General features: G+C 40.2%; 5 protein-coding genes across 5 annotated transcripts; 1 reads left to right on the top strand and 4 right to left on the bottom strand.

Moving 5' to 3' along the window:
* Positions 1 to 843: 843 nt before the first annotated feature.
* On the bottom strand, positions 844 to 3967 carry CBG18297 (the record flags this gene model as incomplete). Its single annotated transcript, XM_002642259.1, has 8 exons — positions 844 to 939; positions 990 to 1103; positions 1151 to 1622; positions 1673 to 1914; positions 1956 to 3084; positions 3133 to 3566; positions 3617 to 3844; positions 3890 to 3967. 8 exons carry the CDS (start codon positions 3965 to 3967, stop codon positions 844 to 846), a joined length of 2793 nt encoding a protein of 930 aa, XP_002642305.1.
* A 1000-nt stretch (positions 3968 to 4967) lies between these two features.
* Cbr-cey-4 lies at positions 4968 to 5922 on the top strand (the record flags this gene model as incomplete). Its single annotated transcript, XM_002642260.1, has 3 exons — positions 4968 to 5019; positions 5066 to 5651; positions 5700 to 5922. The coding sequence occupies 3 exons, from the start codon at positions 4968 to 4970 to the stop codon at positions 5920 to 5922; spliced, it is 861 nt and encodes a 286-aa protein (XP_002642306.1).
* Positions 5923 to 6223: 301 nt separating this feature from the next.
* Cbr-oxi-1 lies at positions 6224 to 9863 on the bottom strand (the record flags this gene model as incomplete). The annotated part of the gene is made up of 10 exons (XM_002642261.1): positions 6224 to 6644; positions 6690 to 6848; positions 6895 to 7647; positions 7696 to 7813; positions 7860 to 7978; positions 8026 to 8389; positions 8437 to 9100; positions 9148 to 9489; positions 9536 to 9668; positions 9718 to 9863. 10 exons carry the CDS (start codon positions 9861 to 9863, stop codon positions 6224 to 6226), a joined length of 3219 nt encoding a protein of 1072 aa, XP_002642307.1.
* A 176-nt stretch (positions 9864 to 10039) lies between these two features.
* Positions 10040 to 10475, bottom strand: CBG25998 (the record flags this gene model as incomplete). Its single annotated transcript, XM_045243755.1, has 3 exons — positions 10040 to 10146; positions 10192 to 10314; positions 10361 to 10475. The coding sequence occupies 3 exons, from the start codon at positions 10473 to 10475 to the stop codon at positions 10040 to 10042; spliced, it is 345 nt and encodes a 114-aa protein (XP_045100087.1).
* A 920-nt stretch (positions 10476 to 11395) lies between these two features.
* On the bottom strand, positions 11396 to 13458 carry Cbr-hex-3 (the record flags this gene model as incomplete). The annotated part of the gene is made up of 5 exons (XM_002642262.1): positions 11396 to 11641; positions 11691 to 12041; positions 12102 to 12515; positions 12563 to 13267; positions 13312 to 13458. 5 exons carry the CDS (start codon positions 13456 to 13458, stop codon positions 11396 to 11398), a joined length of 1863 nt encoding a protein of 620 aa, XP_002642308.1.
* Positions 13459 to 13546: the final 88 nt, after the last annotated feature.

Raw genomic sequence — 13546 nt, 5'->3', positions numbered from 1 at the left:
CGGTTTTTTGAGCTATAGAACTCCTAGAAATGTCAACAACTGAAAGAGGAGATAGATTTTTTCTGTAAAAAACTTTCAAAATGACCATTTTTGACATTTTTTCTTCCGGAAAACGACCATACATGAATCTATAACCACTAATTAATTTTTTAAGAATCATTTGAATCATCTTGAATCTCCACAAAATCAGATAAAAAATTCTGAAATTATGGTTTTAGACCTGCAATTGTGATCGCGCCAAACTTTTTTCTGTAGATCAAAAATTAATTTGCAGTTCGGAATTGTTCTGTGGGAGAGCGTGCACTTTTTCTTTTCTTCCCAGTTGGTGTGCTCTCGACCGACGGGTTACGGTAGTTCTTGGGCGCGCTGCGAGACCCTCGACCGGTGTAACGTTGCCTCCCTTTAAACAACCAGGAGCTTTCCTGAATTTTTATCGCCGTTTTCTATCGTTTTCGATCTAGTTTTCGAGTTTCGTCGAGATTTTTTCGCTGTTTTTCACCAGGAATGGTCAAATAGAAATATAGAAACTGATCACTACAAAACCACCAATGTCAGATTGAACTTTTAGACATTCGTCAGACGACGAATAAGAATTTCGTCTTCTTCTGTACCATCACAGTGTAATATTTTCTCAAATCTTACTATAGGTTAGTTTTTTTTTTTTTAAGATAATCAGTGAAAATAAGAGATGTCATTGATTTGCAAGACTTATGAAACGAGATCTTTTATTGAGAGAAAACAGCACAAGTGAACTAAAAACTATCTCCCACATGGTATTTAAATACAAATATAATAATTTAAAATTGCAATAAATAAACACATACAGTATACAACAGAGGAACGTTAATCTTTCAGAGCGTCTAATATCCGAAGTCTCGCTTTTTTGCTGACATGAGCGGCAGCTCCTAACAAAGAGGATAACTGTTTCGACGAATATTCCTAAAAAATTTATGAATTGTTGATATAAATAAAATAGAGATTCCTCTTACAGAATGCGTTTTAATCCATTGCTCCAAGCCGTTTTCTGGCAAATAGTAGGCTTTGATATAACCGTCTACAAAGCTCGCATGAGGAACCGGCTTCACACCGCATAATGGTTCTAGCTGAAATTGAGGAGATAGCTATATGATTATTTCTGTAAAAAACTCACCTTCAATAATATATTCTGAAAATCTAATTGCATCAATGCCCTTCCTTCCGTTGAGCATTTACCACCATCTCCGTAGCCTTGAACTAATGCCTTGAACGAATAATAGATGGTTCTGTCCCAGAAAAATCTCTCCATTGAACTCGACAAATTGACGGGTCCACTCTCTTTGATGGTTCTTAATCGAATCGCAAACAGTTCATAGTCTTGTGTCAATTGTTCCACATATGGATTATGGTCACTTTTCAATTCTCCAATGTCCCATTTCACAGATGAGACGCTTTCTACAAGGCTTCTTAAACGGAGACATCTGGAAGCTGAGGCATCGATGATCAGAGTTTTGGCATCAGCTTGACACGGAAGAACTTGAGTATAAAACATGTCAAGCGATATTGAAAAGGAATCTCGGACGTCTTCAAGAAGTAAGGATTCGATAACCGGTCGGATGAGATCTAACTGACGAGCCACGAACTCGCTGAAATCCTTTCAAAAGTTGCTAAAATCAATAAACACCAATAAGCTTACATTGAATTCACAGCAATTATTCGTTCACAAGCTCCGTAGAGATTATCAATAAACGCGATTTGTACAGCTGGAGATAAAGATGGGTAGATTTTGTCATCATTATCTTTTTGAAAGACTTTCCGGAACGGAGAATTCCCTTCCTTGTCTTTTGAGAATTTCTTCGAAATTCCATCCAGACATGTAACTAGTCTTTGGATTCTTCCAACGCATTCAGCACCTTCAGAACCGAAAATGCAGCATATCTGAAAAAGAAAAAAAAATTTAAACCAGATGGTACACTTACCGATGCAAAGAAAAATTCGTACAAATCGATTATGGCTGGAGCTGATTTGGAGCAAAGTGTGGGAAGAAGTGCGGTCATACGAAGATATCTTCCGAAAAATCGCAAAAGGTTCAGCGCTGTATTGCACAGATTTGGAAGTGGTCCACTCACAGGCTCATCTAGCGGATCATCAGAAAAGCTTTCCTGTGATTTTAAGTTCTCAGGAGCTGAAGATGTTGAACAGCTTCTTTCATCTGACGACTTCTGGCTGTACGACGACTGAAGACGAGATCGTATGGCAGCTTGGCAAAACGGATTCTGCCAATCGTTCGGTATTAACTCAATGTTATCATTGTCTCCTTTCAGTTCTTCTTTGGTTTTGAAATTGTCAAACTCTTGTCTTGATTCCTTGAGAAATTCGAAATCCTGTAGATCAAAGATTGTGAATTGGAACGGGACTGGACAAAGTGTGAAGGATTCGTTTTCGATGAACATTGACAGCTCCTCCATTCTCTCATTATGATATCTATCGAAATATATTTCTATCCTCTTCTCGATCGATGCTGCTAACTTCTGTTGGTCACAGGCAAAATAAGTTCTTCCAAGATTATTGAATCGATTGATGGAATTCACAATATCCAGTATGTGATCGAATTTCATGGTACTGAAATCTCGTGATTCGACAAGAGTCAGTAAACGCTTAGTAGCAGTGAGAAAAATTTCACTTCTTGCCGCAAGGAGGGACTTATATATTTTCTGAGAAGCATCAGAAGCAGATTCTGAGTTGTGGTATTGCAGAACTTTGTGGTATGAGTGGAAACTTCTACACAACACAAATCCCATTTCTCGGAACGTAGTTGAAGCTTGTTCTCCATCTAGCTTCAAACAGAGACTTGTATACGTGGCATCATCTTTACGATCTTCTTCCTTCATCTTGTCCATAACTACCGCGGTGGTTGTGGTTTCGATTGCATCAGTGAACACATTCAACAGTTTTTCAGCAACATGATCCGTCTTCTCAAGCATCTCATATGCAGTGAACACGAATCGGTACTTCTCTGAATCGAAAACCACAGCAATCGTGGATAATTGTGTAGCTAGCTCCGTTTCTAGCAGTGTGCTCAATTCCATCATTTTCGATAAGATGTCGCTGGAAAAGTTATAATTCATGATGTGAAGAAAAGAAATTGATTCTCACTTCACACAATTGAATTGACCGTAACCAGTGGCTTGGATTTGAGTTTCAATAAGCATTTGGATGGCCAGTGGAAAGTTTCCTTCCTGTATCGTTTCACGAATGCGGGTTTCAGCTTCGTGAAACGATTTTATCGTAGTTAAGGTTGTTTTCAATTTGTGCAACGACGCCTTCTTGTATTCGTTTGCAATCAGTCCCAGACAGGTGCGAGTCTGATCAGTAGCCAGCGCGAGCGCTTTTCGAATTGATATTATTTCATCTACTACGCCGTTGACCTTTTCTCGAATGTTTTCCATTTCACCGACTTGATTTGTGTATGAGGAGGACTTTTGCATAATTAGAGTAGATATCTTTTTGGAAACTACAGTATGTTGAGACTTCAACCGAAACCGTTCTCTTTGAATATCTTCATAGCACATATCGATGTCGCAGAGTTTCTATAATAAAACTAATTGAGAATATATGGGGTTTTTGATGAATGATTCACCTTCAGCTCATAATCAATAGCATCGAATTCATCGTTGTCTATAAAATAAGAGGCGTCTATGGAGTCGATAATTTCATTTTCTTCTGATACTTTCGATGTTATATTTCTTTTAGGAGTAGAGTTCTGGGAGACTGTATGACTGGACACTGCCAATGGAGGAGGCTCATCCGACGTAGAAGGAATGTCGTAAGGGCTCAGAACTCTGTCGTTCATTGTTTCTAGCATAACCTGAAACTTGGTAATGTTTTTTTGTAATATTTCAAGGACTCATACTTTCACATCGTTACTCGACGAAAACTGCTCTGCCAGTTCGCTGATTCTCCCCGAAACATGCTGTTTGAACCTCTCCATTTTCGCGAATAATTACTGAAAATAATCAGCTACAGTATAGTCTTAAAGGCACATACAGTATTATGCTATAAATATCTCGAAACGATGAAGTATTTCCCGAGCTCATTCCGTTTTTTGCTTATAATTTTAAAGTTTTCTCTTCAAAATATTTGAATACAGCTTTGAAAAATTGTAGTTCTCAATTTCTTTCATTTTGTGAAGCCAATTTTCATCCGCTAACCCGTAAAAATCATTAAACGGATAAATCCGATAAATCCGGGAAAAGTGTGCCAGGGTTGCATTTTCTCGCAAAGCGCGCACGCCCTCGCGACTTTGCGAGCACTGCCGCAATTTTCAAATAAATATTTTGTCCCATTAGTCATCGGTTATGCCAATGTATGTTCTCTCGACCTAATTTTCTTCCTTTTCCGGTGAAATGACACATTTTCTTCTTTTTTATGGAGAGGTTGCTGATAAAAGCAGCATTTTTTGTCGATAACATCAGTTTTATATTATCATTTGAAAATTGAGTTTTGTTTCGCAATGATGTGCAACACTTTTAAACATTGGCAGACTGCCATTCTGATTTTAGAGTGAGGAATATTTTCGATGACTTTTCAAACTTCTTGGTTTTGGAAGTTTTACTCGATCTAGTGTCCCAAACGGATACGGTATCGATCGGTGCTCCTAACTTTCCTATCTTTCTCTTCTATTTCATGTTGTTTACAACTAAAAACACAGAAGAAGTGCACTTTGTAATCGGATAGTGAAAACAGTCAGTTAACGTCCGCAAAATGTCAATCTTTTTTCAGTGAATATCGATCTCTCTGTTGTTCCTCTCTCTTTATCAATTCCCATGTATATAATTTTGTTAGGTCGTGGTTTCGTGGCTACATAATCAACATTCTCGTTGGTGTACTGATCGATATTCTTTGCAGAGTGTAGCTGTGTACAATCGGCTCAGAGGATTTTCCTCACCCCCTTGACAACATCAACACTAAGGCCAACGCCAAGAAACATCATGTCGACTGAACAAGCAAACGGAAAAGTTATGGAGGAGAAGAAGGACAAAGGTGAGAAAATAGTCTGCTCTTTGGTTTATTAATAGTTTCGTTTAAGTTGCCGAGGTGACCGAGAAATTGGACAACCTCGCTGTCGACAAAACCAACGAGGCGAACGACAACAAGCCGGCTCGTCGTGGTGGACGCGGATTCCGCGGGCGTGGACGCGGTCGCGGAGGTCGCATGGGATACGTTCCAAGACCACCATACGAGGAGCAGGTGAAGCAAATCGAGGAGGACCTGAAGACCAAGAGAGTTCTCGAGAAGGGCGTCAAAGGATACGTCAAATGGTTCTCTGTCCGCGGACGCTATGGATTCGTTGCCCGCGAGAAGGCCGCCGATGAGACCGAAGACTTCTTTGTTCATCAAACCGCTATTTCCAAGTCGAGCACCATCAAGTACTATCTTCGTACTCTTGAGGAGGACGAACCAGTCGTCTTTGACATCGTCGAAGGACGCAAGGGCCCTGAAGCCGCCAACGTAACCGGACCAGATGGCGAGAACGTCCGTGGATCGAGATTCGCTCGATCCCTTCTCACTCGTTGGGGACATCGTGGTGGTGCCAGAGGAGGACGTGCTGGAGGACGCAAGCCACGAGAGAACACTGGTGACGAGAAGGAAAAGCCAGCTGCTCAGGAAGAGAGGTTTGTCAGGGTTGCAGATTATGTATAATTACTAGCTTATCTTTTCAGTGGTGATGGAGAGGTTCGCGGAAAGCGCCGTGTTCGTCGTGCTCGTGGAAAGCTCCAGCCAGACGCTGAAAATGGGGAGAAGCCACAAGAGAAGGGAGATGGTGACGCCACACCAGCGGACGGAGAGAAGAAAGGCCGCCGTCGCAACCGTAACACCAAGGGAAAGAAAGAGGCAGGAGAGGCAACAGAGCAGAAACAAGAAGGTGCCCCAACTAAGGCCTAGGCCGAGTTGTTGACCTACCATCAACTTTTTTTGTTACCCAATTAAACTTATTTGGATTTTGTCATTTTGACAATCCCGTTCCCCATTCAAATATGTTCTGCATGGTTCATCAAGATCTGATTTTGTGAACTCATTTATTTTATTAAGTAAAACTTCAAAGAGAAAATTCGCAACATTACAATGTAAGATGTTACCCGTATTTCGAACGGGAAAACGTTGTGCACAGACTAGAACAAAAATAAGTTAGATCTTGGAGAAAAAAACAAATGCTTTAGAGCAAATTATTGAACATTTCATAAAGTTAGGACAATTCGAAACCTGTTCCTGCATGAATTGCATATCGAAGCTTCTCGAGTAACAGCGATTTTTTATTATAGTTGGGTAACTTCAGCAAATTGAAACAAGTAGACGCAGTGGGTAGACGAGTAGCAGCGGTTCCTTTTCTCAATGCCAGAAAGCCTCGAACAACGCTTCCAAGTGTATCACCTTGATCCTGATCATCCGAGACTTCAACACATCGGATTGAAAACGGTGGTTCTAGGTACGAAAAACCGAGAACTGGTGGACGAGAGCAGGATGTGACAAATTTCAAAAATAGTTTCCGTTCTTCGGAAGTGAATTTGTTTTCAAGAATATCCCAGAGCCACTTGATCAATCGATGGTTTCCATGGAATCCGCCAAAATATTGTACATTGCGTTTCAAATCTGATAGATCGACGTCTCTGTAGAATTAGATAGACTATTTTCAACAACGAAAAAAAACTCACGAGTTGACTCCACTGATCAAGCATTGTAAGTCATTCGGTGCAAACAGTGAAAGCCATGATGGTTGAAGAATTGATTGCATCCCACTAACAAATGCTTTACATTGTTCCTGAGTTCTACGAAATACACGATGATGAGCCATTCGATGAACGTAATCAATTCTGAAAAATCGGGTTTAGAGTTTCAGAAAACTTTTAATAAACCAACTTGTTTTCATTCGTAACAGGAATTGTTCTTCCGCTAAGGACCAAGTCAACTGTCGAGATTTTATCCATAAAATCCTCATCAACCGAAAATGTCAGTGAAAGGTCCGCCATGTCTCCTTCATATCTTTTCACAAAAGTTAAGCTTCGATATAGTTCCTGATCAAGTTGACTCAATTCATCAAATGCACATAATCGATGATTTCCGAGAACGGCTGCGAGAAGAACTGGAGCCAGTGTCACATCCACGACAATCCCTTCGTAAACTGCTTTTCCGAGCATTCTCCCAACGAATGTGAATAGAGCAAGATGATCATCATGGAGAGATGAAGTGGGGGACGGATACAAAACTCCCGTGGAAGTTGTAGAAAAAAGATTCATCTGTGGATCAAATACTTTTTTGAGAGTCAATTCGAGGAATTCCTTGAACACTCCGTCTTGATCGATTCCAGCCTCATCCAGGCCTTGCTCGTTGACAAATTTGACACGGATCGTGGATTTCAACTGGTTTAACGATACTTTCGATAAATGATGGAATCCGTCTTCGATTATTCGATTTCTCTGTACAGTAATCCATGTTTGAGGTTGCGAATCTCCTTGTATTGTTGCCACTCGATTTTTATCATCTTGAACTTGACGTCGGAATAGAAGCATTCGATCTTTGATTGGAACTAAATGTGCCATTTTTCGCATCATCAACACTCCTTTTCCAGATTTCTTTTCGTATTCAATAGTCAACGACGATGATTTCACTTCTCTGTAACTAGGTTTAATATTTAGGCTCAAACTGTTTCACACTACATACGAAATTAGCCAAAACTTGGGATCATTGGTGAACGATCTTCGACTATCTCTTTCATAGAGAACTGTGAGCAGTGAATGCATACTATGAAAGAGACCAGTACTGTTTACAGTTGCTTCGTCTGAAATATTTCTTCTTAAATAAGTCAGATGTGTTCGTGTACTTACCAACAGCACCACTCCAGATGGCACGGAAGCAAAATATATTCACATATTTACAAATTGATTCAAGCTCCTTATTAGAAAATGGAGTTCCCTTTTCAAATATTTCCTCTTCGTCAAGAATTCTGAATTTGAAAACATCTAATAATGGGAAACCAAAATGGACACTTACGAAACGATTGCAGATGCAGCATCCACAAATAGACGAAGTGTGGCGGTATGTGGGGAGTTGGGTCTTTTCAGAGATTGAAGAGAAGCTGCCACGGGCCCCCATTGCTCAGCATTAGAGGAGCTGAACAAATATCCACTGGAACTTCCATACTTTTCACCCCATTCTCTCAAATATGACCACAACTGTTTCAATAGCTGGTCGTCTCTACACAATCCGGATACAATTTCTCCTTTCATATGGACCATTGTACTCAACGCAGTCATGTATACTTGACACACTATAGCAATAAGGTTCGGTGGTGGTTCACTGTCGGATTTCGATGAGGTTACCGAGTCGATAGTGCCACCGAGTTTTCTCCAAAGTTCTGAAATATATAATGAACGAAATCGAATAAACTATACAACAACTCACTACTAAACGCGGCACTGATATCTTTCTGATTTTTCGAGGCCGACTGATTATCAGAAGGCGTTGAGCATGGTGAAAGTGATTTGTTCTCTATTATTTTCCGGAATAGACACTTGACGACTCGCGAGCTCCAGAGCATTTTGAGCTGATAAAGGACGTTTTTGAGAGCACCCTCGGTTCGTTTGTCGATTGGAAGAAGGTAATGACCAAATACTGGATGCCAGTACTGTAGGCTGCTTTTCGAATCTCCATGTTTGACTGTGAGTTCAGTACATCTCGATAGCATAGTTCCGACTGCCCAAGTCCATTCGTAAACCTTTGTTTGGAGGGTCTGCTCATCAATAAAAGCAAAGTGAACTATGTTGGCCAACATGTTGATTAGAAGTCTCACATCCATTTTACTCTCGATTTCTTCCTGATTTGTTCTCAGCCAGGTGAGCGTTTTTTCGAAACATTGTGTTGTTTTGATTTGTTCAATATTTTGTTGATTTAAGTGAAGCAGAAGAGCCGGACATGTCAACGCCTTCAGAACGAAAATTGAAAATATTTCAGGTGGTGGATCAATATTGTTTGCTTTGATTGGCTTGTAGAGAATCGAGAATTGAGCATTTACCGTTTCCACATTGACAGGAGGTTTATGTCCATTTACAGCAACGAATAGAGAGCTCTGAAAAAACGACAACCCTTTTCACTTCAAAATATCTTAAAACTTACCACAAACTGTTCATAGTTTCTGTGCTCGTAAAATACACTCATCATTTTTGAGCATAACCCATTGAGAACCGGATGAACTTGAGAAGCGTTTCGAATCAATGGCCATGTTGAACTCGATGAGAACACAATTACAAAATGGATGAGACATTGCCAATGCTTCACATCTGCCGCTTTTTCAGGGTTCAAGGAATTCAGAACCGAGGGAATTTGGGTGAAAATCGAAGTGATCAATGAGGTAGCGTCTTTGATAGTGTCTTTGTTCAGAAAAGCAGCAACAAAACTGACATCTTTCGATGTGGAATCGATTGATATAATTATATGGCGACAGATATTGCAGAGGAGCTGAAATTAAAGTTGGAATTCAGTTAAGGAGTTTTAAACTGAAAACCTTTATATCGTGTTGTGCTTTTGCTGTCTCTATGACTTTTGGTGTCTTTGAGAGCATCTCTGTGACGGTTAGAAGAGTTTTGTTGTTCTTTTCTAGGCTATCAAAGTCATTGAAGAAGTTTGGTCGAAATAATCTGAAATAAAAGGTTCCAGGTTCTTTTCCAGTTTTCTTCCTTCACTAACTTAATTTTTCCTTTATATTTCTTCCTCGTCAAATATCCTCGAATATATGGCTCCAACTTTTCAGCCAACTCGACTCTTCTCCTTTGTATCTCTTCCCCCTCACGTTCCCTCGCATTCTTCTCGAGCGTTCGCAAAATGTTATCCATGTTTTTCCCCTATTAATGTCGTAGTTTCATGCTGAAAATATAAGCATGCTTAGCTCTATAACTACTATCTACTGAACAGTAGTTGATAATCGGAAAATTGCACCGAATGCGAGGCAAAAAGCAAATGAAAATACAAATTTTTATTAGGTTTTGTCAATAAGAAAATTAATTAGTTATCAAACTTGTGATTGGATCCGCGAGCCAGTGTGACGAGAACTACTTGTACTCTGACCACCACCAGATGGCATAGAGTTCATTACGATTGCTTGAGCACGTTCGTCATCTGGAATATGACACGATTTCACACAAAATAAGACTAAAAACTCACTATGCGCATTCCCTTCACTTGATGCTTTATTACTTTTCCTTAACTTCCTCTTGGCTGCAATCAAATCGATTTGTCGTTTTGTTCTCGGAATTCGAATTCTCATGAAGCAACAAACGATGACAACTGAAAACACACAATTAATGGGTTAAATAAATTAGAAAAAACTTACTCATTATAAGTAAAACTCCTCCAACCAACGCGATGAGCATCCATAACCGTAATCCTGGTGCCACAAACTGATCCAACGCCGACAAGTGATTGACTTCTTCACTCCCAGTTGGCATACTTCAATTCGATTTTTTTCGGAGAAGAAAATGGTCACAAGAAGAAATTGAAGAAGAACCGGAAGTTTAAAAGTGGTCGGTCCGGAAATTGAAAAAAATTGTGAATCGAGGCGTTGAAAAATTGACTCTTTTGGAAAAAAAAGCTGAAAACTGAGGTTTTATGGTCCATAAAGTATGGACTTACTATTTTTTTGCTATTTTCTAGATTGACTTTGAGAAATTAAATACATGCAATATAAATTTATTGAAAAGAAGAGTGAGGAAAAAGAAACGAGAGAAGATGTTTAAAAATTCTACATATTTTCCCATAGGGAAAAGAACAAGAGTGAGGGATGTGGGATATAATGGAACGCAAAACGAAGCGCTGCAGATTCTTTATGTCACAGACAGCAATAGGGAAAGAGCAACGGAGGACAGAAGAAGAAGAAGAGATGGATGAAGGCAACTGAGACAACTCCAACGACCACCGCCAACTTTCTCTCTCTCTCTCTCTCTCTCTTTATTTCTCAGTGGCTCCGTGTATTTTAAGAGCAAGAGATGGAAGAAACGAGGAGGATAAAATAGAGGTACGAGAGAGATGTAAGAAGAGAGGAAGAGGAATGGAGAGGAGAAGCTGCTTACTAGGTCCACAATTATTTAAATTAAACACTAGCCATGCCTAAAATCTACTCTTTTCTAGATGTCCCCCGTTGCTCTTCGTAATATAACTACAAAAAAACAAAAGCACCAAGAATTGAAATACCCGGCCTGCGAGACACACAAAATTATGCTGACAAGAATGAGAGAATATAATAGGGCACTAAAAAATAAGGCAGCGAGGTCTATATACATATACAACTCTAAAAAATAAGAGTATAGCAAAATTATCAGGGGGTAAATTGATAACAAGTCATAACAAACAAGGTGTTTTCTCTTGCCTACTACGAGCATTGAGTTCCTATAGATTTGGCTGACTCGACAAACGGTCGTTTCGGGAATGCTTTTGCATTGGATACTTTTTTGATGGTCTCACGTTTTTTGTTCAACCATTCCAGGTCCTCGCCAAGATAGGTGAATAGGAATTCGTCGATGGTATCCTTGTAGAATATTTTATCCATCTCAAATCGTAGGTCTTCAGCGATTCGCTCGAGTGGGACGGCGTGCATTTCGATCATTTGTTCGATTTTCTGAAACAAAGAAACTTTTTATGAGCTTTTAAGTACGAGAAGAACCTACATCAATGTACCAATGACTAGACACAGTATACTCATCGGCAACCCTCGACAACCATCCGTTAACTTCATAATCATCTTGTCGATATGTTCGAAGCTGCATCTGTTTTTGATACATATCATTTATCAGTTCGTAGATTCGACTTCCTGGAAAACGGCATCCGGATGCGACGTATCCAAGATCGAGAGGTGGTGAACATTGCAACAGCTCAAAGGTTATTGGATGATTTCCTAATAGCGGACGACCTTCAAGCATAGTTTCCATACTGATTGCAAGAGTTGGAAGCGCAACTGGGATTGTTTCAGCGAGAACAGCGAAGTGATCATATCGAGACCAGCCAGTCATTATAAGACCCTGTAAAATTTATAGTGTAAATACAACAATATTTCTATGTTCATTGATTCTATTTCTTACCTCAATTACATTGAAATCCTTGTAGACCATTGTTAACTGTTTGATCCAGGACTCGTGATTCTTCACATAGTGATTGGCATTCGTAGAATATCGTGCAGGACCATCGGCTCCTTTCCAAGCAGAACTTCCCCAAACACTTCCGAAATTCCTGAGAAGCATCCACGTCGATCTGGGGAGATAAATATCAAGGTCTTCTGCGTAGTTCCACAGAACAGGCTGAACAAGCTCTGTCAATTTGTAATCTTCAATATCTGATTCCATTGCACTGGCCATCATGTCATGCCATGCAAGAACTTGGGTTTCTGGATATTTCTCTTTCACAAATCGAGCGGTTCTTGCGATGTGCCACAGCATGAGACGTTCGCGAGAAAATTCTTTTTGGATTCGAGCGACACTTGCATTACAGATACCGATCTGAAAAAAAGAGTTCATACTTAGTAGTAAATTACAATTATGCTTACCTGGAAGGCTTCGTCCGCACCGATATGGAAATAAGGCATCCCGAACTTCTTATGGACTTCAGCCACGTCTTCAATCATCTCCTTTATAAGATCCCATGCGTCATCATCCGAAAAGCAAATGACTTGTGGGAACCGTGAGTCTTCTCTGAGATGTGCAAACTGTTCCAACTTCAAAATCCATTCCAAATGACCCATAGTCTGAACCAGGGGGATAATTTGAAGGTGGTGCTTTTGAGCTGCTTTCAAAATACGTTCTACAGTCTCCATACTGTATGCATTTTTATTAACAGCACTAGAAAGTCGTCCTTTAAACGGGAACATATCTTCCCATTCCAAAAGAATTCCAGTAGCTTGAAGTCGATTGAAAAATGCGAAAAGTTCCTCGAAATAGTCAGGTTTGTACGCAGCGCCTTTGAGATCCAAATGAATTATCCGCCTTTGTGGGATGAATTTTCCATCGGGTGTCAGCTTTGGATACTTCTCTCCGTTGATTACAACATTTTCAAATGGTTTTTTGCTGGTTCTCTGTTGTTGCAAAAATTTTCTGGTAACCCATTGTGCATTTTGGTGTTGAGGAACATCCGGAGAGTCCACTCTAGCCGGGTCTGGTTGGTCAATTCCATCCTGGTTGGGATTCAGAGATTCCGGATTCGGGCGTAGTCGAGGGTCAGCAGCTACAGCAATAGCATGCACAGGCTGAGCGGGCTGCAAGTTAAAAAGTGAAGATTTAACGTCAAGCCTATGGAAACTTGTCTCACTTCCGGTACAAATCTCGCATGTGTAGCTGTTGACTTGAACTGTGAAGAGGCAAAAAGAAATATTATTGTAATAACGCAGAGATATGTGAGCCGAACCCATGCCGAACGAGATCGGCGCCCGAAGAAACCTCGCAGCATGGTTTTTATTGCACTTGGGGAGGTGACATAAATCTGAAAAGTTCTATGTCGCCACCACGTATCTAGGTCACACGATAAAGCACTCAAA

This window comes from Caenorhabditis briggsae, assembly GCF_000004555.2.
Source record: "Caenorhabditis briggsae complete genome, chrIII, whole genome shotgun sequence".
In the NCBI taxonomy this organism is placed as follows: domain Eukaryota; kingdom Metazoa; phylum Nematoda; class Chromadorea; order Rhabditida; family Rhabditidae; genus Caenorhabditis; species Caenorhabditis briggsae.
This window is presented reverse-complemented; position numbering and strand designations above follow the sequence as displayed.